Here is a 20,456-nt window from a genome sequence, read left to right as displayed (position 1 = left end):
CCTTGCAGGGGGAGAAAGGTGACCGAGGGGAAAGGGTGAGTGGCTTTGCATCTCCCTGGCTCCTGAGCGCTCCTGGATGGGGCTTCCATTGGTGCTGGAGAGCACTGCAGTCCCCTGGATGCAGGGGAGGACGGAGCCCTCCAGGGCTGTCTGCAAGCTCTGATCACTGTCTCTGCAGGGCCCTCCTGGGCTTGTGGATGGGGCAGCACCTCGCGGGGAGCCCGGATCCCCGGTGAGTTCAGCCCCGTGGCCAGCAGGGATGGGAGAGGGCTACGGTGGCTGCGCGTCACCAGGGCTGAGCTGCAGCCGGGGCTGAGCTGGGCTCTCTTGCAGGGGCTGCCTGGGGACCCTGGGCCCCGGGGACCTGCTGGGCCCCCTGGCCTGAAGGGAGAGAAGGTAAGAGGGTGGTGGGGATGCTCCGGTGGGGCAGACCCCGCGCTGCTCCCCATGCCTATCTTGTGGGCACGGCTGTCCCTTTCCTGATCCCCAGGGCGATGGCGGCGAAGGTTTCCCTGGGCCACCTGGACGCCCCGGGGACCCTGGAGACCGGGTGAGTTTCCTGAGAGAGGGTACGGGGCAGGAGCTGCCCTCAGGGGGCTCCTGCTCCTGTGCGTGTGCTCTGCCATGGCAGAGGTGACATCTCATCCTCCTTTGCAGGGTCCCCGGGGACCGCCAGGGGAGCAGGGCAGGAAGGTGAGTGATGCAGGGGCTCGAGGGATGCTCTCACTTTGCCTTTGGGTGCAGTGACCTGTGCCATCCCCACGGGTCCTGCTGCCCCTGACCTATCTTCCTCCTGCACCAGGGGGACCGTGGGGCACCAGGAGAGCTGGGAGAGACAGGCGAGAAGGTGAGACCATGCCATGTTTGGCACCATCAGTGGGTCCTGGTGTCCTTGTGGCTGTGCTGGGGGGTCATGGTGGGAGCCCAGTGGTCTTGGATGTGCTCTGGGGGCAGTGTGCGGGGCAGAGGCTGTGGGGTGGAGAAGAAAGGCTCCTGAAACCCTCCTCTGCTTGGCTCCACAGGGGGACCGTGGAGCGCCGGGCGCTGAAGGCGAGAAGGTAGGTGTGCTGTGGGGTGAAGCTGTGCTGGGGTGAACCTGTCCCTCACACCTCCTCTCCCTCCTGTGCTGCAGGGCGAGGCGGGAGCCCCAGGGCGCCCAGGGCCGGCGGGCAGGGAGGTAAGCTGGGACAGCGGCCATGGCATGGTGGATGTGGCACCTCGGGAGCTGCCGTGTACCGGTGCCGTGTCCCTGCACTGCCAGCACCTGAGGTCTCCTCTCTCCCGTAGGGAGCTCCGGGACCTGCTGGGCCACGGGGGGAGAAGGTGAGGATGGGGTCCCGGGGTGGGGGGTGTGGGTAGGGCGGGCAGTGCTTCAGGGGGTCTGTGTCTCTTCAGGGTGAGCCAGGACCGCCCGGGAAGCCGGTACGTGGGACACTGCCCACGGGTGCAGCGCTGCTTGACCCAGCCCCGCCACAGGGACCGGCGGGCAGCACCCAGCACCGTCCCCTCTGCTTCCCCTGCAGGCTCCCAGCGTGGCTGGTGTCGGAGGGGAGAAGGTAACAGTGCCCCCCCGGGGCATGGCTGAGGCTGGGGAGCGGGATTGCAGAGCTGGGCATCCACCCCAGGGGACACTGTGCTGGTCCCCAGGCCGGGCTATGCAGTGGTGGGGAGAAGGGCGGTGGTCTGGGGGGGCTGATGGTGCCGTTTCATCTGCTCCAGGGCGATAGAGGCTTCCCAGGACCGGAAGGACCTCCCGGCCCCAAGGGTGATGCGGGAGAGAAAGGCACCCGTGTGAGTACCCCTGGGGATGGGGGGCTCAGCACTGCCCCCAGGCTCACAGTGCTCCTGCCATTGCTCCAAACTGCATCTCTCCATGGCTAGGGTGCCCCTGGGCTGAGCATCCCCGGGCCGGCCGGCCCCAAGGGCGAGCAGGGCGATCGGGTGAGTCTGGGTGCATCTGGGACTGTGGCTGGTGGGGTACAGAGCTCTGCCCCACTGCCCGGTGACACATGCTCTCCCTCCCCAACACCAGGGCATCGTTGGCCTCACGGGCAGGAGTGGCCCAAAGGTAACACCACTGCAGGAGTCATTTCCCCTCTGTCCATCCATCCCTCCCTCCTTCCCTCCACTGGGCTCTGGAGGGGCTCTCCCTGCAGCCCATTCTGTTCTGGGGAGCAGAGGGGTCCATGCTGAGCCCTTCTCCCCACAGCAGCCCCCATGCTCACCCCACTCTGCCCTGACCCCTTGTTCCTGTCTTCCCCCTTGCCTAGGGTGACCCAGGGGAGCCAGGGGAGAAGGGGGAGCCGGGCCGAGCCGGCACCCCGGGGCCGACTGGGCAGCGTGGCAAGGAGGTAGCGTGGGGCTAGGGGGCTGTGGGGCTCTGTGGCCCCGCAGGAGGGTGGGGTGGGGGGGGTGGGGAGCAGGGGGACGCTGGTGACTTGTGCTTTATCCCCATCTGGTGCTGCTGACCCGTGCCACAGGGAGAGCGTGGAGAGAAGGGTGATGAAGGCACCCCGGTAAGTGAGGACACCCCAGGACGGAGCCCCCCCCACCCCCCCCCACCCCACACTGACCCCTCTCTCCCCACAGGGTGAAGCAGGGCTGCCCGGCAAACCCGGAGACAGGGGCCCGCGGGTAAGTGCAGGGCTGGAGGGCAGTCAGTGGTACCGGGGGTCCTGCTTACACCCCCCCTGCCCCCTACCCAGGGCCTGCCCGGCTACCGCGGCCCCCCCGGGGAGAAGGGAGACTCAGGGGACCCGGGTCCTGAAGGCAGGAACGTGAGTACTGTGTGTGTGTGCCCACTGCCCCATGGGCACCACCGCTCCACACCCCAAGGGGTCCCCTCCACCCCACGCATCCCCATTCCCTCTCCCCCTCACGCCATCCCTCTTTACCACAGGGCAGCCCCGGAGCACCAGGGAGCAAGGGTGACCGTGGGGAGCCGGTGAGTGATGTGGGGCCATGTGCCACCGTCCCCAACCCGGGGCTAGCCCCGCCTCGGGGCCACACCAGCTCCCCTTGACCCCCTCCTGTCACCATTCTCCTTTCAGGGGCTTCCCGGACCCCCAGGACGATCCGTAAGCTATGCCCACCCCCCACCCCCCACCCCCCCCCGGGCTTGTGCCTGGCCCCCTGTGCTCCAACAGCCTCTCTCTGCCCCACAGGTCGATGTGGGGCTCGGAGGAGTGGTGGAGAAGGGTGAGAAGGTAATGAGGACTCCCCCCGGGGTGCTGGCGGTGCCGTGCCCCATGCTGTGTGTCGTCGTCCCCCCCCCTCCCTCCGGCTGTGCCTGTGCTCTGGCATCCCAGTGCACTGAGCCCTCCCTGCTCCAAACAGCCCCTCCCATGGGGAGCTCATGGGAGCATGGATGGGGCGCACGGGATCCGAGGGGCACGAGGGCTGATGCTCCTGCCCGGTGCAGGGCTGAAGCCCCCACCACGCTCATGGCTCAGGGGTCGTGCAGGAGGACCCCGCGCTCCGGCTGTTCTGCTCTTAGGAGCCAGCTCAGGCTCGGGCAGTTCCGGCTCTGCTCTAAGGGACCCATCGCGGTCCCGGCCGGCTCCTGCCTCAGCAGAGCCGCTCGTTGCGTTCCTCTGCAGCCATGATCTGCCCTGCCGGGGGCTGCGCTGCGCTCAGCAGCCTCCTCGCAGCCCGTGCCTCTGTCCTGAGACCTTTGCTGTTATCGCGCCCTAAACCGCTCCTCACGGGCTCTATCGCGGCTCGGCACAGCCGCAGCGCCGGGGGCAGGGCTCAGGCTCTGACCGTGCCCTTCCCTGGCAGGGGGACGCCGGCGACCCTGGTGAGGACGGGGCGAAGGGCGCCCGTGGCGACGCTGGCACCCCGGGGCTGCCGGGAGAGAGGGTAGGAGCTGGGCCCGTGGGGCGGGAGGTGCCGGGACACAGCGCGGGGGGGTCCTGGTGTGCAAGGGTCGGTGGGTAGCACCCAGGACCCCCCATTCCATCCCTGTGCCCCACTGCTGAGTGTGTCTCTTGCAGGGCGTGGAGGGCCCCCGCGGCCCCCCCGGTGCTCGGGTGAGTGTCCCCATGGGGTCTGAGGGGGGTCCATGTCCTGCTTGGCTCCCACTGAGGGGGATGCTGCTCACTCCTGTTCCCACCCGCAGGGTGACCCCGGGGACCGAGGCCTGCCAGGAGAGAAGGTGAGTGGGCTGCAGGCTAGGGCTGCCTCACAGCACCCCTTTCCTGCCCCACGGCTCCAGCCCTGCCGTGCTGTTCTGTTACAGGGGGACCGTGGCCTGCCGGGGCTGGATGGCCGCAATGGGCTGGAGGGCAAACCAGGACCCCCAGGTCCTGCCGGGCTGCGGGTGAGCGTGGGGCAGGGCAGGGGCAGGGGCTGGGGGGCGATGGGGCAGGAGGAGCTGCCCCCCGTGCACCCTCTGCTCCGGGCTGGGGATGCTCACGGGGAGCTTTATGTCACGGGTGTCCCTGTCCTCACCTCTCCTTGTCTGCAGGGAGACCCTGGGAAGCAGGGGGACCCCGGCCGGGATGTAAGTACTTTGGGGAGGGTGGGCTTGGGCTTTGCCTCTGATGGGGCCATGTAAGGAACCGATGTCCTGTTCCATGCTTTCTGTTCCGGGGAAGCACAGCAGGATTGTCCCTGTCCCCAGCAGTGTGCTGCTGTCCCAGAGCAGATTGGTGCCCTGCCACCATTTGCTAACCCCCTGTACCCCCCCCCAATGCTCCCCATCCCCTTTCCCTGCAGGGGCTGCCTGGGCTGCGTGGGGAACAGGGACTGCCTGGACCTGTGGGACCCTTGGGACCACCGGGCGTCCCTGTAAGTACAAGCCATGGGGACACATCCTGCCCTGTGCCCTCCCCACTGCGTCCTTTTGCTGGGCTCACCCTGTGCCCGGCCCCCACTTCCCTGCACCCTGGGGCCTTGATGGGGCCTGAGGAACCCTGGGTGCTTGGGGGGGGCGGCTTTTGCTGCCTCTGCTTCCTCCCAGGGCAAACCCGGCGAGGACGGCAAACCTGGCCTCAGTGGCAAGAACGTGAGTAGGGGGAGCAGGGCTTGGGTTTGGGCTTGCTGGGAGGTCCTGAGGGCTGCTGATCCCCCCAGATGGGGCTAGTGGCCAAGAGCCCCCATGCCCTGAGCTGTGCCCCCAGTGCCTGTCCCTGTACTGCGGTGGTCAAGTCTGGCACTGACTGCAGCCTGTGTCCCCAGGGAGAAGATGGGACACCAGGAGAGGATGGGAGAAAGGTGAGGAGCCAAGCCCTGGCTGGTCCCTGCGTGGTTCCTCTGTGCTCCCTGCACACCCGGTGGCTCCCCCTGCCTGATTCAGAGCATCATTTTGGGGCATGCAGATGGGGCAGCATCCCTGTAACTGCTTTCCCCCTGGTTAGGGAGACAAAGGTGACGCAGGACCCCCTGGCAGAGAGGTGAGAGCAGTGTGGTCATGGGTGGTGGGTGCTGCTGCACCGGGACACACCAGCACCCAGCGGCTTCCTCTGCTCTCCGCAGGGCCGCAGCGGTGCCAAGGGCGAGCAGGGGGACAGGGGAGTCCCAGGGCCCCTCGGCCCCCCCGGCCTCCCTGGCGTCCCGGGGCAGGTCGGGCCCCCAGGACAGGTTCGTAGTGCCCCTGGTGCCACCCAGCACCGGAGTCCTCCGCGGGGCACTGCCCCTGTCCATGGTGCTGGGTGACACCGTCCCCTCCGCGTCTTCCAGGGCTCACCGGGGCTCCGAGGGGCGGCCGGACCCAAGGTAGGTGCTCTCCGGACCCCCAGGCAAAGGACTGGGGACCCTGTGCCAGAGGGACGAGTCCCTAATGGGACTCCCTGCGCCGGGCAAGGCCGGACCTCGGTGCTGGCTCTGCCCCACTGACACCTCTGCTGTGTTTCAGGGGGACCCGGGGGACCCCGGGCTGCGAGGGGAGCCTGTGAGTACCCAGCGCCGAGCCCCACACGCTGCCAGCACCCGGGGCAGTGATAGCACCGACAGTGTTAACGCTGAAACCTACCGAGGGCAGCACCAGCCCTGCTCACCTCAGCTCCTGCACTGCACACATCTTCCCTTTTTCCCTGCACACCTAGGGGCGACCTGGCAGCCCTGGAGCACGCGGAGACCCCGGCACTGCAGTGGTGAGTCCCCCGGACCTGCTGGGCTGGGCTGTCAGCGCCAGGGGACAGGAACCCTCTGCAGCCCCCGTGGTGGGAGCAGCAAATCCCGCTTCATTTTAATGTGTCTTTATTGCAGAACGTGGAACGCAGCCTGGAAGCGCTCGGCATCAAGGTGTGCACGAGGGCTGCAGGGCAGGGACGCGGGAGGTGGTGGGAGATCGGCAGGGGTTGATGGGGCTGCTGTGGCTGGGTTGCTCTCACCTCCTGACCGGCGGCTCTCTCCTCCCTCCCAGGTCTCATCCCTGAAGGAGCTCACGGGCGCCTATGATGGGAGCTCGGACTCTTTCCTGCCAGTGTCGGAGCGGCTGCGGGGCCAGAAGGGCAGCCGGGGAGAGCCGGGTGAAAGGGGGCCCCCGGGTCGGGAGGTGAGCGGCGCTGGGCATGGCCATGGAGCCGGCTCAGCCTGGGATGCTCAGTAAGGGCTGGGAGCCCCCGGCGCAGGCCGGCTCTGGCAGCACGGTGCTGTGTTTTGCAGGGCTCCCTGGGCTTCCCCGGCGAGCGAGGACCCAAAGGTGACAAAGGGGACGCGGGTGCCCCCGGCCCGCAGGGCCCCACGGGCCGCGCTGTGGGTGAGCGGGGCCCCGAGGGGCCGGCGGGGCAGCCGGGGGAGCCGGGCAAGCCGGGCATCCCTGGGGTGCCGGGCCGGGCCGGGGAGCTGGGGGAGGCCGGGCGGCCCGGAGAGAAGGTGAGTGTGTGGGGAAGGGGGTGTGGGATGCGGCAGGGGCCGGGGTGTGGGGACAGCCCCGTGACGGCCACCGTGCTCCTTTCCCAGGGTGACCGGGGCGAGAAGGGCGAGCGAGGTGAGCAGGTGAGATGGGAACACAGTCTCCTCCATCCCTGCTGTGCTGTGGGGCTTTGGGGGACAGAAGGATGCTCTAGGGCAACCAGCAGTGGTCGCACCAGGGTGGCTCTGCTCCCCTGTGCCTTGCTGTCCCTTTGATGCTCAACCTATTTTTCTCTCCCTCCAGGGCAGGGACGGCTTGCCTGGCCCCCAGGGCCCCCCCGGGCCAAAGGTAAGTGATGGGTGCTGCTGGGGACCATCACCAGGGAGCTGCTGCAGCTCCTGGGATGGACAGTGCCCTGGCAGGGGAACCTGGGGAAGGTTGTGCCGGAGGGACCTTGCTGGTGTCCCTGGGTGCTGGCCCTGACTGTGTCCCCCCCACAGGCAGAGGTGGTCGAGGGCAGCCTCATGGGCTTCCCGGGTGAGCGCGGCCCCATTGGACCCAAGGGAGTGAAGGTGCGTGGATGGGCAGAAGGGAGGGGGCAGCTGAGTGACCCAGGACAGGAAAGGGGCCATGGGGGTTGATGGGTTCTGTCTTCTCCCCCACACAGGGCGAGCCAGGAGCCGAGGGCGAGCGGGGACCCAAAGGAGATAAGGTCTGAGGTTGCGAGTGTGCTGCTGCCAATGGGGCAGCCCCATGGAGCACAGCCCCGCGGGGGGGCACTGCCGGGGACACCCCGCGGGGAGGGGGCAGGATGGTCCCTGCCTGTCCTGTGACCTGTGCCTTTCCTGCTGCAGGGCGAGGGTGGCCCAAGGGGAGAGCGAGGGGAGCCTGGCGAGAAGGGCAGGGATGGTGCCCCGGTGAGTGCTGCTTGGACCCCAGCCCGGCACTGACCCTCTCCCCAGCCTGGCACTGAGCCGTGCCCATCTCTTGCTCCAGGGTCTCCCGGGTGAGAGAGGGCTGTCTGGTCCAGAGGGGAAACCGGTGAGTGGGGACATGGTGAGGGGATGTGGGCTGGGGCAGGGGCAAGGTCCTGTGGTCACACACCAGCCATCACCAGCACCAGTGGGAGCATAGATCAGAGGGCTGGAGCCAGGCTGAGAGAGCTGGGCTGGGTCAGCCTGGAGAAGAGAAGGCTCCTTAAGGGGAGACCTTAGAGCAGCTCCAGTGCCTAAAGGGGCTCCAGGAAACCTGGAGAGGGGCTTTGGACAAGGGCCTGCAGGGACAGGCCAAGGGGAATGGCTTTAACCTGCCAGAGGGGAGGCTGAGATGGGATCTGAGGAAGTTCTTCACTACATGGAGCCCAGGCTGTACTGCAGACGGGAACAGGGAGCATCCCTGGGGACAGGCAGGGCTGTTTGCGGGTGCCAGGTTCCTGCTCACTCCCTGGCTCTGACGTGGTTCTTTGCAGGGTTTGCCAGGCTTCCCTGGCGTGCTGGGACGCCCGGTAGGTGTCTGTACCCCCCCACCCCGTCCCTGTGACACCCCCACAGCACTGTGTCCTCCCCCCTCTTGCTGTGGGTGCTCACAGAGCTGCTGGCACTCTCTGGGTCTCCTCTCCCAGGGGACACCCCATGCATCCACTGGGGAAAACCCATCCCTGCAGTGACCCCCGTCTCTTCCTCCCTTCAGGGCAGCCCAGGAGACCCAGGACCCCCAGGACCTCCGGTAAGGACCCACCCTGTGCCATGCACAGGGGACAGTTGTGCGAAGAGGGGACATCAGCCAGGGTGGGCTGTGCCACCAGCAAATGCTGCCCCAGTGTAGCATCCTCTTGTCCCCTGCAGGGTAGCGCCGGCCCACCGGGAGCCCCAGGCCCAGCTGGCACCAAGGTACGGCAGCGGCACTGATGCTGGCATCACCAGTGGCAGGGCAGGGATGTGGCTGTGGATCGGGTGATGGGGCTGATGCTGGTGCTGTCATTACAGGGTGATCCGGGGGAGCCTGGCTCTGGCATCCGGGTGAGCACTTGCCCCCTCCCCATCCAGAACCCCAAACCTATCCATCCCATGGTGCATCTCCGGTGGGCCCAGCTGAGGTCCTGGCTGTGCCAGGGCACTTTTCAGCCTATCTGACACCTCTGTTTCCATTGCAGGGCCTGCCTGGTCCCCAGGGCAACATCGGGCTGCCTGGCCCCCCTGGCCCCCCTGGCCCTGGGGTAGGTATTTACAGCCCCCTGACCTGTCTCATGGCTATTCCTGGTGGGCTCGCACTTGATTCTGCTCCCATCTCCCTTGCAGGGCCCACCGGGTGTCCCTGGGCTGACGGGACAAGTGGTGAGTGCTTTGTCCCCTCCGTGCCCGGTTGCCACTTGTGGGGGTGCTCAGGAAGGTGTGGGGCTATTTGGGGCTGCAGGACCCCAATACCCAGCTGACCCCACAGCCGGTCCTGCTGCCTGCAGGGGGAGAGTGGGAAGCCAGGAGTGCCAGGCCGGGATGGTGTGCCAGGGAAGGATGGCGAGGCCGGGATGCCCGGGAAGATGGTACGTGTATGCTCCTGCCCCACTGGAACCCTGAGCTCTGCCTGGGGGCTGTGCCTGAGGCTTCTGTTGCTTGTGCCAGGGGGTGCCAGGACCTTCGGGTCCCGCTGGTCCCAAGGGAGAGCCAGGGGATGCTGGAGCGCCAGGGCAGGTGAGTGCGGAGCTGGAACACCGGGATGAGCGGAGCATCCCCATGGAGCCCTGCTCACCGGTCCTCCTTACTGTGCCCAGGCCATCGCCGGCCCTCCTGGTGCCAAAGGGGAGAAGGTGAGGAGCTGGGGTGCTCGGTGGGGAGACCCCCACCCTTGGGTGCTACATAAGGCACTGGGGCTGGGGCGGGCACGGGTCTGGTACCTGATGCTGACACGACTGAGCACCTGTGTGTGCCTGAGCATCTGTGTCCCCGTGTGTGCCTGAGCACACGTGTGCTGCTGCAGGGCGAGCCGGCGCTGCTGGAGGGTGTGCTGCTGGGAGAGCCCGTGAGTTGGCCCCATCAATCCCCCCATTAAACCTCACCCCCCACACACACCTCCTGGGGGAAGGCCAGCCCTGTGCCCCCCCAACCCCACTCTGCCCCAGCAGGGCTCCAAGGGTGACCGAGGCTTGCCAGGCCCCAAGGGCGAGAAGGTGAGTGCTGCTAGGGGGTGGCAGGGAGGGGGTCCTGGGTCTGCCTGGACACAGCGGGAGCATCCGGACACAGCCCCGTGCATCATCTCCTGCTCCTGCTTTCTGTTCTTTTCTCGCTGCCAGGGGGAGCCAGGAAGATTCGGGGAGCCGGGTGATCCTGGGGAAGATGTGAGTAGGAGCACATGGGGTCAGGGGTGGATGCTGGAGGGGGTGGGTGCTGTCAGAGGACCTGTGCCCTCATCATGTACAGCTCAGTCCTTACTGGTGCATTCGTGTCTTCACAGGGAGCCAAAGGGTCCTCTGGAGCCAAAGGGGAGAAGGTGGGTGTCTGCTCTGGGTGGCACAGTGCCCCAGGCATGCGGTACCTGCAGGCCAGGGGATGTGCCCCACGCTCTGTGCCCCATGCAGGGATCACCAGGGGTCGGCGCACAGGGACCGCGGGGACAGGATGGGCCGCCGGGGTTGAAGGTAACCCCTGTCCCCTTGTCAGCTGGGGCACCACTTCCCCAGCGCCCTGCTGCTGCCCTGGCCAAGGGGGGAGCATGCTCCCGAGGGGCTGTCTTCATGGGCCACATCGTTTTCCTCCTTGTTCTAGGGTGACATCGGCTTGCCAGGACTGCCAGGACCCCCAGGCTTAGCTGGCATCGCTGGGACACCAGGACAGCCGGGGCTCAGAGGGGACAGTGGGCAGCCTGGCCCACCAGGGCCCCCAGGAGAGAGGGTACAGTGGGTGACCCTGGAGCCCAGGGCAGTGGCAGTGGGACCCCCCTGCCCCCCCACTGCAGTCCCTGCCTTTCACCATTTCCCTACAGGGTCTTATCGGCTTTCCCGGGAGAGACGGCACCCCTGGAGCACCGGGACCTGCAGGGCCCCCGGGGCCGGCCGTGAGTGTGGGGCTGCAGTGCCCGGGTGCCCGCTGATGTGGGCAGGGTGGTGGGCACCTCCCCCCAGGCACATCCCACCCCGGGCTGGGGCTGCTGGGCTCCGGTTGGGAGCCCGGAGTGCTTCATGGGGTGCTTGGCATCGCCTTCCTCACATGGATCACTCACCCCTCTCCTCTCCTTTAGGGCATCCAGGGGGCTGCTGGCCTGAAAGGTGACAAGGTAGGGACAGGGCACGGTCCTGCAGCACGAGGGCTGCTCCTTACACAGGGTGTCCCTGATGCAGTTACCCTGGGGATGCTGAGCCCGCTCTGGATGGTGGCACTTGGAGCCTTCTGTACCCCCAGCCCCCGGGGGGGTGGCAGGGACCCTGTGTGGGGTGTCCAGTGCCGTGGGGGGGACACAGCATGGCTGGGGCAGCAAGGGCAGGGCTGAGCTCTTGACATCCCATGGCAGGGTGCACCGGGGGCCGGGCTGCCAGGGGCCAGAGGAGAGCGCGGAGACCCAGGGCCACGGGTAGGTACAGGCACAGCCCCCGTGTCCCCGACACAGCCCCCGTGTCCTCAGGCAAGCCAGAGGCTGTCCCTGGGGGGTGCTGGGTGCCCCCATCACAGACCCCTCCTCACATCCCTTTCTTTTCGCAGGGTGAAGACGGGCGCCCGGGGCCAGAAGGGGACCGAGGGCCGGTGGTAAATACCCCCCTGGCTGCCCCCAACGCCCCCCCCCCCGAGCCTCCAGCACTCCTTCCCTCTCCTCTTCTCTCTCTCACAGGGCTTGCCAGGGAACCGGGGGGAGCGTGGGGACAAGGTGAGGGGCTCTGGGAGCCAGGGGGGTGAACGATGCACCCCAGGGGTCAGGGTGCCCAGTCCCAGGGGTGCTGTCACTCCCTGCTGGCATCCTTGCAGCATCTCCCCATCTCCCCTTCCTCACAGGGAGACGCTGGGGCCCCGGGGCCCAAAGGAGACAAGGTGAGTCCCCAGCATGGGGCAGCGGGAGGAGGGCAGCAGTGCTGACCCCCTGCTTACTCCATCTCTGTCATTCCCTTGTGCAGGGCGATACTGTGGTGGTGGAGGGGCCTGCTGGGGCACGGGGCAGCAAGGGGGAGCCGGTAAGAGCTGTCCCCATCCTCTCTGTCCCCATCCTCCCTGTTTCCATCTGTCCCCCATCCCTGACCAGGGAGCTCTGTTTTCTGCATCCCAACGTTACCTGAGCATCTCCCCATGCTCTGACCTGTCCCTGTGTTTCCCACTTTGCAGGGAGACCGTGGCCTGAAGGGCACAGAAGGGGACAAGGGGGACAAAGGGGAGCAAGGAATGCCTGGAGAGAAGGTATGGGGCTGGGGGGGCTTGTGTGGGGCTGGGGGCTACTGGGTTGGGGACCATGGAGGGCTGTTGCTGGATCCAGGGACCAGGGTGTGATGCCCGTGGGCACCGTGGCTCGATGAGCCCCAGCAAGGGGAGCTGCTGGAGCCAGTCTTTGTGGTCCCTGTGGCTCCATGGGGCTGTGCCATAGCCAGAGCTCTCCCTCCTGCCCTGTGTTGATCTGGTCTCTGCTTGCAGGGGACAAGAGGGGAGCAAGGCGAGAAGGGCTCCACTGGCTTCCCAGGGGCCCGTGGCCCCGGTGGGCAGAAGGTGAGGAGCTGGAACCCCCCGTTGCTGGGGGAGTGCTGGGGGGTTGCTGGGGCACCATCCCCTCACCTGCCCTGACCAATGCCTTTGCCATCCCCAGGGAGAGGTGGGAGCACCAGGGGAGCCCGGTGAGCCGGTGAGGAGCCGCATCTCGGTGCCACTGCAGCCCATGGTGCCAGCCCATGGCAGGACGGGGAGCAGACCCCTCATGTGTTCAATCCTGCAGGGTCAGCCCGGCCGTGATGGGATCCCTGGAACACGTGGGGACAAGGGGGACATGGGACCCCTGGGCATGCGCGGCCCAAAGGTGGGTTGGCCTCTGCCCATCCCCAGCCAGGACCCACATCCCTTGGGCATGGCTCTGACTCCCCTCATCCTCACAGGGTGACCGGGGCATGAAGGGCGCTTGTGGCCTCGATGGGGACAAGGGCGAGAAGGTGAGTGTGTGCCTGAGGGTGCTGCCCGAGCCTGGGTGCTGCCCAGAGACTGCAGCCCTTCAGATCCCCTCTGCCAGCCACTGGGAGCAGGGAGATGGCTGCGACCAGATCTCGGCCCCACTATGGGGGCACAAGACTGACCAGCCTGCCCCTGTCCTGCCCCTGTCCTGCAGGGCGAGCCGGGGCTGCCGGGGCGCTCAGGGCTGCCTGGGAGGAGAGGCGAGCCGGTAAGTGCTGTGCTGACCGGGTGGTGGAGGAACGTGCGGCTGGTGGCTGATGGACACCTCCCTGTCACCCACAGGGAGAGCTGGGGCTGTCCGGACCGCCCGGCATCCCTGGCAAGGAGGGACTCATGGGGCCCAAGGTATGTACATGGGGGCAGTGCCGGGAGAAGCTGGGCTGGCGCTTCAGCTGCCGGCTGCCTGTCCCCTCTGCCTTTCCCTGCTGCCTGTCCCTTCCTCTTCGCAGGGTGACCGGGGATTTGATGGGCAGCAGGGAGCCAAAGGAGACCAGGGGGAGAAGGGAGAGCGGGTGAGCAGGCTGGCATGCATTGCCCCACGTTGCTTTGTCCAGGACCCAGCAGCACCTCAGAACCCGATGCTCTCAGGATAGGCGTTCGGTGCTGCTCTGAATTGTCACTGAAGTGACAACAAATCCCCTCCCTTCTCAAGAAGGCGCCGGTGCTTTAGGGTGCCCGTGGTGCCTGTTCTGGGGCTGGGGGCTCCAGCTCCACCAGCCTCACCCCTGCTCTCCTGCAGGGTGCTCCGGGTGTCATCGGTGGCCCTGGTCCCCGGGGCAGTGATGGTGCTCCAGGCCCCCCTGGACCCCCCGGGAGCGTTGGCCCACGAGGTCCTGAGGGCATGCAAGGCCAGAAGGTGAGACCCCACCACCGCGGGGAGCTGGTTCCCCTCTAGGCACTGTGGGAAGGGGAAGGTCTTGTCCCCATTGTGGGCTAGGGGTTGGTGTCATCAGGAGCCATGTCCCAGCTCTGTCCCTGCCCCTTGCGCCCCCCTGCCCAGGGGTGGGAGCCTGAGGACCCGTCCCTGTCCCCATCCCCATCCCCACCTGCACAGTTGTCCCAGGGTGCGGGGACTGGGAACTCAGCAGACCCATGGCGCTGGGTGAGCAGAGGGGATCCAGAGCCACCAGGCAGGTCCTGAGTTGTGTCCCTTGCAGGGGGAGCGAGGTCCCCCCGGGCAGTCGGTGCCGGGGGCCCGCGGCGTGCCCGGCATCCCCGGCGAGAGGGGGCAGCAGGTTGGTGAGCGGGTCCCTGCGCTGCCCGGCCAACCACGGCTGGGACCAGCCTCCCACCTCCCTCTGCTTGTCCCCAGGGCAGTCCCGGCACTCAGGGACAGCGTGGGGAGAAGGGGGAGCCGGGAATGACGGTAAGAGCTAAGAGGGAGCCGGCACTGACTCGCGGTGCTCAGGTCATCAGGATGGGAGGGGGAGCCGGGGTGCCGGATCCATCCCACTGCTGCCAGTGAGGGGCTTCCCTCCACTCCGGGCTCTGCTGGGGCTGGGGAAGAGCTCTTCCTCCTCTCTAACTGCACTATCCTTGCTGTGATTTGGGTCTTTTGCCCCCCTCCTTGCGGGGCAGGAGGAGGAGATCCGTGCCTTCGTGCGGCAGGAGATGAGCCAGCACTGCGGTGAGCATCCCCCTGCCCCGGGCTGGGCTCTGGTCCCACTGCCCCTGCCCCGGGCTGGGCTCTGGCCCCACTGCCCCTGACCCCGGCCCCCTGTTTCCTGCAGCCTGTGGCGGCCGCTTTCCGCAGCGCCTGGACTCCCGTGAGCTCTCAGGTTGTGGCTTCCCCTTCCTACCCCTTGCCCTTTGCATGTGGCACCAGCAGGGTCCCAGTACTCGTGTGTGCCGCCGGTTTTTGGGGGTGCTGGAGGCAGCTGGGACCCCTGAAACACCCTTGTCACCCCCTTGTGACCCTCATGGAACCCCTTCAGCCAGGGCCAGCACCAGCGCGGGACCATGTACAGGGAGAAGGGATGGTGCGTGGTGCCGCAGGGATCCCAAGCTCAGGATGGTGCCAAAGGGGTCTGGGCACTGCTGGGGTCTGTCTGACCAGGAAGGGACCACAGGGACAGTGCCCATCCATGCCTGGTGCTGGAGCTGGGGCTGGGGGGCTGCAGGGGCAGGGCTGCTGCAGGGGATGGGAAGCTGGAGCAGTGGGGTGGAGGGATGGAGGCAAAGGGGCTGCGGTGAGGTGGGTGCTTTCTCCCCAAGGAGGCTGGGGGGCTCAGGCCAGGAGCAGCTTCCGCTCTGCCCAGGGAGGAGGAAGGAGCGTCCGCCAGGACAGGGACCGCGGCCAAGCAGGTGATGGAGAGCCCAGAGGACATACAAGACCTGGCCCCATCGGGATGTGTGCCTCCCTGTGCCCTTTCTCATCCCTGTCCTCATCTGATGGGCTCTACACCAGCAAGGGCTGTTTTCCCCCTGGGAAGCAGGGGGGATGCGCCCCACTTCCCCTTGCCTCCTCCCTGATACCTGCACCATGTTCTTCCCCCTCACAGGGCTCTTTCCCACCCAGCCCGTCCCTGCAGTCCCTGTGCTCAAGTTGTCACACACTGAGGAAGAGGGGGGTGAGTGTCATTCGTGTGCTTTTAGGCCCCATCCCGTTTTTGCCCTGCTCCATGTATGTCACATCCTGCCCTCCATGTCAGGCACTGAGGGATAACCCAGCAGCACCCATGCTTGTCCTGGGGGCTTTGGTTAAAGAAGGAGGCAAGGAGAGGGCAGCAAGGAATGTGTGTGTGCAGGTGTGCACGTGTGTGCTGTGTGTGTGCAGGTGTGCACGTGTGTGCTGTGTGTGTGCAGGTGTGCACGTGTGTGCTCTGTGCGTGCAGGCGTGCACGTGTGTGCTCTGTGCGTGCACGTGTGTGCTCTGTGCGTGCAGGCATGTGCAGAGCAGCACAGGAGGGATGCAGGGGCAGGAGGGGGGCTGCTGACACCCGTTGTTGTCTCCCAGGACAGCACAGAGGAGTCACACTTGATGCTGATGACCTCGAGTATGACAGCGAGTACGGAGAGGAGGAGGAGGAGTACGATGAGGTCCCGGAGATGGACGGCTCAGAGCAGGCTGTGATGGGTGGTGAGCTGCTTAGGCAGAAGTTGCTCCCTGTGAGGGTGCTGAGGCGCTGGCACAGGGTGCCCAGAGAAGCTGTGGCTGCCCCATCCCTGGCAGTGCTCAAGGCCAGGTTGGACACGGGCTTGGAGCAAGCTCCTCTAGTGGAAGGGGTCCCCTGCCCGTGGCAGATCACGAGTCGCAGGAGGGGTTCTCATAGCCCCCAGTAGAGTGGTGTGTGTGTGTGTGTGTGTGTGTGTGTGTGTGTGTGTGTCTCCTGCCTTCGGGGGTTACTCCTCTGCCTCCATCACCACGGTGCTGCTGCTCTGCCCCCCTCACTGCTGCTGTTTGCCCCACAGCGGAGCCCTGCAGCCTGCCGCTGGACGAGGGGGGCTGCCGGCGCTACACGCTGCGCTGGTACCACAGCCAGCGGGGCGCCGAGTGCCGGCCCTTCGTCTACAGCGGCTGCGGGGGGAACAGCAACCGCTTCGACAGCCGGGAGGAGTGCGAGCTGCGCTGCGGGCAGCGCCCCGGGGCAGGTACGCCCGGCACGGATCGTCACAGCGCTGGCACCGGAAGCCCCGGCAGCGTCCCCACCGGGTGCCGCGGGCTCAGCCGGTGCAGAGCTGGGGGGGATGATGCTGGTCACAAACATCGGCTCCAGCTCCTCGGATCTCTCTCTGCAGGTGCCCGTGGTGATGCTGGCGGTGAGGCAGGAGCACAGCCACAGGCATAACATGGGCATCATCCCACGGGCAGCATTCTGCAGGGAGTATCCTGCAGGTTGGGCTGTCCCATGGCACATCCGGTTGCCCCTGCCCAGGGCTGGGCTGCTGCAGAGCCGGGACCCCCGGCAGAAACCTGGTGCTATTTCTAATCTGTCTTTTTGCTGCTCATGGGGTTTTTCTTTCATATCGGTTTTATTGCCTGTTAAGGTGAAATTTGTATCAACCCTTATTCACCCCTTTCCCACCTGGAGGTTTCCTGGGCTGTTCCCAGTGTGGTTTTTAAGTTATTTGCTGCCAATGGGATGGTGCTTGCCCCTGCTCCCTCTCTGGTGGCCCTGGAGCGGCACTCGGACTGGGCACAGTTGGGGTCCCCTCATCTAACACCCTCATCCCACATCCCTGGGAGAGGCGCTGCCTCCCCCCATCCCTCCTCCCCTCCCCGCAACCACCTCCATCTGAATAAATTTCACCTTAACCTCAACCGGGGCCTGGTTCCCGTTTTGTGGCTGCGATGGTTTGGCAAAGAAAGAGCTGTGTGGAGAGCAGAGGCTTTCTCCCTGCAATACCCTCCCACTCGCACCTCGGCCTTTAACCCAGGGGAGTCAACACTGGGGAACCCCTGAGGATGGGCAGTGTAAGAGCTGGGAACCTGCTCTTGAACCGAGCATCTCCCTGCCCCCGGCAGCAGGTGATGCTCATCAGGGCTGGGGTCCCTGCTCCCTGGGCACCCCAGTGCCCTGTCCCTGTGCCCGGAATATGCTCGGCTGACGCAGATGGGGCCGTGACCCCCTGGCCGGGCCATGACGTGCCGGCACGTGGGGCTGCGGTGCTGCGGGATGAATCAGCGCCCGCAGCTAATTCTGACTGCTGGGTGGGAGGTCCTGGCACAGGGACAGAGCTGGCACTGTTTCTGCTGCCACCGCTGGAGACTGGGCTGGGATCGGTCACCCTGTGGCCATGGGGAGGGCAGGACCCCCAGCGGCCTGACCCCAGCCCCCCCAACACTGTGCCCTGGGCAGCACTCCAGGCTGAGCACCCAACTCACCTCACAGGTGCTTGCCGAGCCCAAGAGCCCCTGCATGCTCCCACAGTCTCTAAGGGGGGGATTTTGGGGTAAACCCTGCTGTGTGGGGCTAACATCTGCAGCCTGCTACCCACTGTGTTTTCCAGGGCTGGCACAGCGGGGAGGTGATGTCTCCTGGTATGTTCCCATCGGGCCATGGCATTACCAGGAGACAGCCGGGATCCTCGTTTGGCAGAATGGCGGGGGCTGGCAATGCCACCAGCACCTCAGCTCCCAGCCAGGGGGACAGGTTCTGTGCTTTCTGCTCCCTTAAGTGCTCACCCGAGGCTGGCAGGAGCAGGAAGGCTCGGTTGGATGGAGTCAGATGTTAAACAATGACCCCTGGTCCACCCCAGGTTCCCGGAATCCCCCCCCAATGCACTGATGGAGCAGCAAGGGAGCACCCACCCACCCACAGTCAGGATGATTTCACCCGCTATTAGGCAAAGTGTATTAATAACGTTGTGTCTGTTCCACCCCCCCCTGTACCCATGGTGTGTCCCCGTCACCCCTTGTGGTTGGAGCTGGAGCAGGATAAGAGCCAGGGCTTGGTGGGGAGCAGGGCAAACCGTGGTACCCACCCTGGGAGCTGCCTGAGCAGCAGAGGACGAGGACCCACTGGAAATGGTGAGGTGCAGCTTCCTTTGGGGGGGTTCTGGGGGATGAGGGCCTGGGAAATGGGGGTGGTGGGGGGGATGCTTTACTCTACTTTTTCCGACAATAACCTGATTTCCAGTGAATCAAATCCGCTCCAGCCACCCCTTCCAGAACCTTCCAAAGAGCTTTACCCTGGAGATGGGGTGCAGGAGGTCGGATGCATTTTACTGCCTTCCTTCAGCTGTCAAACCCCTCCAGGTGACTGATTACAATCCTAGATTCCTAGAATAGTCAGGGTTGGAAAGGACCTTAAGATCATCTAGTTCCAACCCTCAAATTCCAGGGGATTCAGGGTTAGGGTTAGGGGGAAGCTGCCATAGGGTAGGATTTGTGCGGCAATGCCCCTGCAGCCGCTCTGACCCCCAACCCATAGCACGACACCCAGACCCTCACCCCAGAGCACATCACCCCGCACACCCCCGGGGTCCCTCTGGTTCCAGGATGGGAACAGGGTGGAGGAAGATGCTGAGGCTCAGCACCACTCAGGCTCACAGACAGACTTGTGCCCTCGTCACCCTGCTGCCACCCACCCACTGCGTGTTCCAGGCCAAGTGGCTCATGTCCCCCCTGGGGGGGGGCTTTTGCCCCAGAGAGCGCGGGGATGGCATCTGCTGGGAAGCTGTGGGAGGAGGGCAGCCCCACACGTCACCCTTCCCGGGCCAAAGGGCAGGGCAGGGCTGGAAGCACCCGCGGTCGCCATAGAGCCACTCCTCCCCACCCGGGGAGCTGTTTCTGCTGGTGGCAAAGGGCTGCAGGGTGTGAAACGGAGGGGACAGCCCGGGGCTGCAGGAAAGGACAGGGCCTCCCCAGCTCATTTTATTCCCAAGTCCCCTTCAGCCTCCCCAGAGCTACCCCACCGTTGCTGAAAGGTTAAAATCAGGGTGGAAAACTGAAGGCACCCCCACCGCTGGGCATGGGCAGCTGCCTGGGACTGCGGGGCTGCCTGGGGGCTGTCGGTGGTGATCAGCACCCCCTGTGTGCTCCCCGCAGGCACTGCCCGTGCTGCTGCGCTGCAGGATGCTGCTCACCTTCCTGGTGGTCCTTGGGGTGCCAGCAAGAACTTGGAAGGGGCTGAGTCACCAGCAGCTCTCACCGGCATCTGGAGCTGGGGATGGAGCCAAGTTGATGCGGCAGGAGACCATCAGTGCTAAAGAGCTGCTGCCGGGTCTCCCCAAAACGAGGAGGGGTGAGCATGGCTCTGTGGAAGGGGCTCATCTGGACAAAGCCAGCCCACTAAAGGAGACAGAGAGACAAGCATCGCCCTGGCTAATGAGCCCAGCTGCCAAGAGACCTGCTGCCAGGAAGAAGGGCAGGAAGGTGTCTCTGTCACTGGATGTCCCCACTCATGTCCTGAGCACCCTGCTTGAGCTGGCCAGAGAGAAGGAGCTGCAGGCCAAGGCAGCCGCCAATGCCGAGCTGATGGCCCGGCTTGGGCGCAGGAGGTGACTTGCATGGCCAGAGATCGAGCTGGAAGCAGGGCTGCTGGGGGCCATGGACAGAGGGGTGCCACTGGGGTGCCATCACTATTCCTGCAGGGAGCTGCAGGCACAGCACCTTGAGCCCACGGACCGGGTGCCCACAGCACAAGCTGCAGCCACGGGCAGGACTTGGTTTAATGACTGTCACCTCGGCACCACCAGAGCAGGTACAGCCGGGTTTGCCTTCGCTGAGCACATCTGGGTCCAGCCCCAGGTGCTGCCGTGCTCCTGTGTCTGGGTCCCTGCTCGCCCGGCACTGGGGTGTCTCCAAAGGGCACATCCAGACGGGCAGGTTTTCCACATCCTGCCTCTCCCTGGGTGGCTGCAGCATACAACATCCTCCATGAGCCGTGGCACTGGAGCTGGTGCATGTGCACAATTAAAGGTGGCATCAAACACGACTTGTTGTGGTTTATGGAGTCATGGAATCCCAGACTGGTTTGTGTTGGAAGGGACCTTAAAGCTCCTCCAGCTCCAACCCCTGCCACGGGCAGGGGCGCTTTCCACTAGAGTAGGGTGCTCCAAGCCCCATTCAACCTGGCCTGGACACG

The 20,456-nt window shown here is 65.8% G+C and overlaps 2 protein-coding genes and 1 long non-coding RNA gene across 3 annotated transcripts in view; all 3 read left to right on the top strand.

Moving 5' to 3' along the window:
- COL7A1 (collagen type VII alpha 1 chain) overlaps nucleotides 1–16,741 on the top strand; it is a 28,588-nt gene extending 11,847 nt beyond the window's left edge. Inside the window, exons 37-120 of the mRNA XM_057417753.1 lie at nucleotides 9–35; nucleotides 179–232; nucleotides 334–396; nucleotides 491–550; nucleotides 658–693; nucleotides 803–847; nucleotides 1,023–1,058; nucleotides 1,133–1,177; nucleotides 1,288–1,323; nucleotides 1,396–1,422; nucleotides 1,524–1,556; nucleotides 1,720–1,791; nucleotides 1,882–1,941; nucleotides 2,033–2,068; nucleotides 2,271–2,351; nucleotides 2,481–2,516; nucleotides 2,590–2,634; nucleotides 2,706–2,777; nucleotides 2,900–2,944; nucleotides 3,051–3,077; nucleotides 3,165–3,206; nucleotides 3,781–3,861; nucleotides 3,996–4,031; nucleotides 4,121–4,156; nucleotides 4,241–4,321; nucleotides 4,469–4,504; nucleotides 4,720–4,791; nucleotides 4,964–5,008; nucleotides 5,182–5,217; nucleotides 5,361–5,396; nucleotides 5,479–5,583; nucleotides 5,683–5,718; nucleotides 5,858–5,893; nucleotides 6,048–6,095; nucleotides 6,211–6,246; nucleotides 6,368–6,499; nucleotides 6,610–6,819; nucleotides 6,907–6,942; nucleotides 7,103–7,147; nucleotides 7,300–7,371; nucleotides 7,467–7,511; nucleotides 7,654–7,716; nucleotides 7,796–7,840; nucleotides 8,268–8,303; nucleotides 8,489–8,524; nucleotides 8,644–8,688; nucleotides 8,785–8,817; nucleotides 8,952–9,014; nucleotides 9,097–9,132; nucleotides 9,258–9,338; nucleotides 9,418–9,486; nucleotides 9,567–9,602; nucleotides 9,773–9,814; nucleotides 9,918–9,962; nucleotides 10,086–10,130; nucleotides 10,247–10,282; nucleotides 10,371–10,430; nucleotides 10,558–10,683; nucleotides 10,775–10,846; nucleotides 11,030–11,065; nucleotides 11,300–11,359; nucleotides 11,488–11,532; nucleotides 11,615–11,650; nucleotides 11,776–11,811; nucleotides 11,895–11,951; nucleotides 12,100–12,171; nucleotides 12,403–12,474; nucleotides 12,572–12,607; nucleotides 12,698–12,778; nucleotides 12,855–12,908; nucleotides 13,082–13,135; nucleotides 13,210–13,272; nucleotides 13,377–13,439; nucleotides 13,667–13,783; nucleotides 14,085–14,162; nucleotides 14,240–14,293; nucleotides 14,506–14,554; nucleotides 14,658–14,705; nucleotides 14,862–14,906; nucleotides 15,142–15,231; nucleotides 15,429–15,497; nucleotides 15,884–16,006; nucleotides 16,339–16,518; nucleotides 16,666–16,741. Of these exons, the coding sequence (XP_057273736.1) occupies nucleotides 9–35; nucleotides 179–232; nucleotides 334–396; nucleotides 491–550; nucleotides 658–693; nucleotides 803–847; nucleotides 1,023–1,058; nucleotides 1,133–1,177; nucleotides 1,288–1,323; nucleotides 1,396–1,422; nucleotides 1,524–1,556; nucleotides 1,720–1,791; nucleotides 1,882–1,941; nucleotides 2,033–2,068; nucleotides 2,271–2,351; nucleotides 2,481–2,516; nucleotides 2,590–2,634; nucleotides 2,706–2,777; nucleotides 2,900–2,944; nucleotides 3,051–3,077; nucleotides 3,165–3,206; nucleotides 3,781–3,861; nucleotides 3,996–4,031; nucleotides 4,121–4,156; nucleotides 4,241–4,321; nucleotides 4,469–4,504; nucleotides 4,720–4,791; nucleotides 4,964–5,008; nucleotides 5,182–5,217; nucleotides 5,361–5,396; nucleotides 5,479–5,583; nucleotides 5,683–5,718; nucleotides 5,858–5,893; nucleotides 6,048–6,095; nucleotides 6,211–6,246; nucleotides 6,368–6,499; nucleotides 6,610–6,819; nucleotides 6,907–6,942; nucleotides 7,103–7,147; nucleotides 7,300–7,371; nucleotides 7,467–7,511; nucleotides 7,654–7,716; nucleotides 7,796–7,840; nucleotides 8,268–8,303; nucleotides 8,489–8,524; nucleotides 8,644–8,688; nucleotides 8,785–8,817; nucleotides 8,952–9,014; nucleotides 9,097–9,132; nucleotides 9,258–9,338; nucleotides 9,418–9,486; nucleotides 9,567–9,602; nucleotides 9,773–9,814; nucleotides 9,918–9,962; nucleotides 10,086–10,130; nucleotides 10,247–10,282; nucleotides 10,371–10,430; nucleotides 10,558–10,683; nucleotides 10,775–10,846; nucleotides 11,030–11,065; nucleotides 11,300–11,359; nucleotides 11,488–11,532; nucleotides 11,615–11,650; nucleotides 11,776–11,811; nucleotides 11,895–11,951; nucleotides 12,100–12,171; nucleotides 12,403–12,474; nucleotides 12,572–12,607; nucleotides 12,698–12,778; nucleotides 12,855–12,908; nucleotides 13,082–13,135; nucleotides 13,210–13,272; nucleotides 13,377–13,439; nucleotides 13,667–13,783; nucleotides 14,085–14,162; nucleotides 14,240–14,293; nucleotides 14,506–14,554; nucleotides 14,658–14,705; nucleotides 14,862–14,906; nucleotides 15,142–15,231; nucleotides 15,429–15,497; nucleotides 15,884–16,006; nucleotides 16,339–16,518; nucleotides 16,666–16,715 (4,875 nt within the window). The 3' untranslated portion in view covers nucleotides 16,716–16,741. The remainder of the gene's footprint in view (nucleotides 1–8; nucleotides 36–178; nucleotides 233–333; nucleotides 397–490; nucleotides 551–657; nucleotides 694–802; nucleotides 848–1,022; nucleotides 1,059–1,132; nucleotides 1,178–1,287; nucleotides 1,324–1,395; nucleotides 1,423–1,523; nucleotides 1,557–1,719; nucleotides 1,792–1,881; nucleotides 1,942–2,032; nucleotides 2,069–2,270; nucleotides 2,352–2,480; nucleotides 2,517–2,589; nucleotides 2,635–2,705; nucleotides 2,778–2,899; nucleotides 2,945–3,050; nucleotides 3,078–3,164; nucleotides 3,207–3,780; nucleotides 3,862–3,995; nucleotides 4,032–4,120; nucleotides 4,157–4,240; nucleotides 4,322–4,468; nucleotides 4,505–4,719; nucleotides 4,792–4,963; nucleotides 5,009–5,181; nucleotides 5,218–5,360; nucleotides 5,397–5,478; nucleotides 5,584–5,682; nucleotides 5,719–5,857; nucleotides 5,894–6,047; nucleotides 6,096–6,210; nucleotides 6,247–6,367; nucleotides 6,500–6,609; nucleotides 6,820–6,906; nucleotides 6,943–7,102; nucleotides 7,148–7,299; nucleotides 7,372–7,466; nucleotides 7,512–7,653; nucleotides 7,717–7,795; nucleotides 7,841–8,267; nucleotides 8,304–8,488; nucleotides 8,525–8,643; nucleotides 8,689–8,784; nucleotides 8,818–8,951; nucleotides 9,015–9,096; nucleotides 9,133–9,257; nucleotides 9,339–9,417; nucleotides 9,487–9,566; nucleotides 9,603–9,772; nucleotides 9,815–9,917; nucleotides 9,963–10,085; nucleotides 10,131–10,246; nucleotides 10,283–10,370; nucleotides 10,431–10,557; nucleotides 10,684–10,774; nucleotides 10,847–11,029; nucleotides 11,066–11,299; nucleotides 11,360–11,487; nucleotides 11,533–11,614; nucleotides 11,651–11,775; nucleotides 11,812–11,894; nucleotides 11,952–12,099; nucleotides 12,172–12,402; nucleotides 12,475–12,571; nucleotides 12,608–12,697; nucleotides 12,779–12,854; nucleotides 12,909–13,081; nucleotides 13,136–13,209; nucleotides 13,273–13,376; nucleotides 13,440–13,666; nucleotides 13,784–14,084; nucleotides 14,163–14,239; nucleotides 14,294–14,505; nucleotides 14,555–14,657; nucleotides 14,706–14,861; nucleotides 14,907–15,141; nucleotides 15,232–15,428; nucleotides 15,498–15,883; nucleotides 16,007–16,338; nucleotides 16,519–16,665) is intronic.
- LOC130603700 (uncharacterized) lies at nucleotides 4–397 on the top strand. The gene is made up of 3 exons (XR_008973248.1): nucleotides 4–35; nucleotides 179–232; nucleotides 334–397. It is a non-coding gene; the product is annotated as an uncharacterized LOC130603700 (long non-coding RNA).
- Nucleotides 16,742–17,507: 766 nt separating the features above from the next.
- On the top strand, nucleotides 17,508–19,873 carry LOC130603748 (urocortin-3-like). The gene is made up of 2 exons (XM_057417752.1): nucleotides 17,508–17,522; nucleotides 19,418–19,873. Exons 1-2 carry the CDS (start codon nucleotides 17,508–17,510, stop codon nucleotides 19,871–19,873), a joined length of 471 nt encoding a protein of 156 aa, XP_057273735.1.
- Nucleotides 19,874–20,456: the final 583 nt, after the last annotated feature.

The sequence above is a fragment of the Pezoporus wallicus genome, unplaced genomic scaffold, assembly GCF_028554395.1.
Source record: "Pezoporus wallicus isolate ANWC-B61680 ecotype Strahan unplaced genomic scaffold, APGP_CSIRO_Pwel_v1 contig_8542, whole genome shotgun sequence".
NCBI lineage: Eukaryota > Metazoa > Chordata > Aves > Psittaciformes > Psittacidae > Pezoporus > Pezoporus wallicus.
Note: the sequence above shows the minus strand (reverse complement) of the source record. Positions and strands in the feature narration are given on the sequence as shown.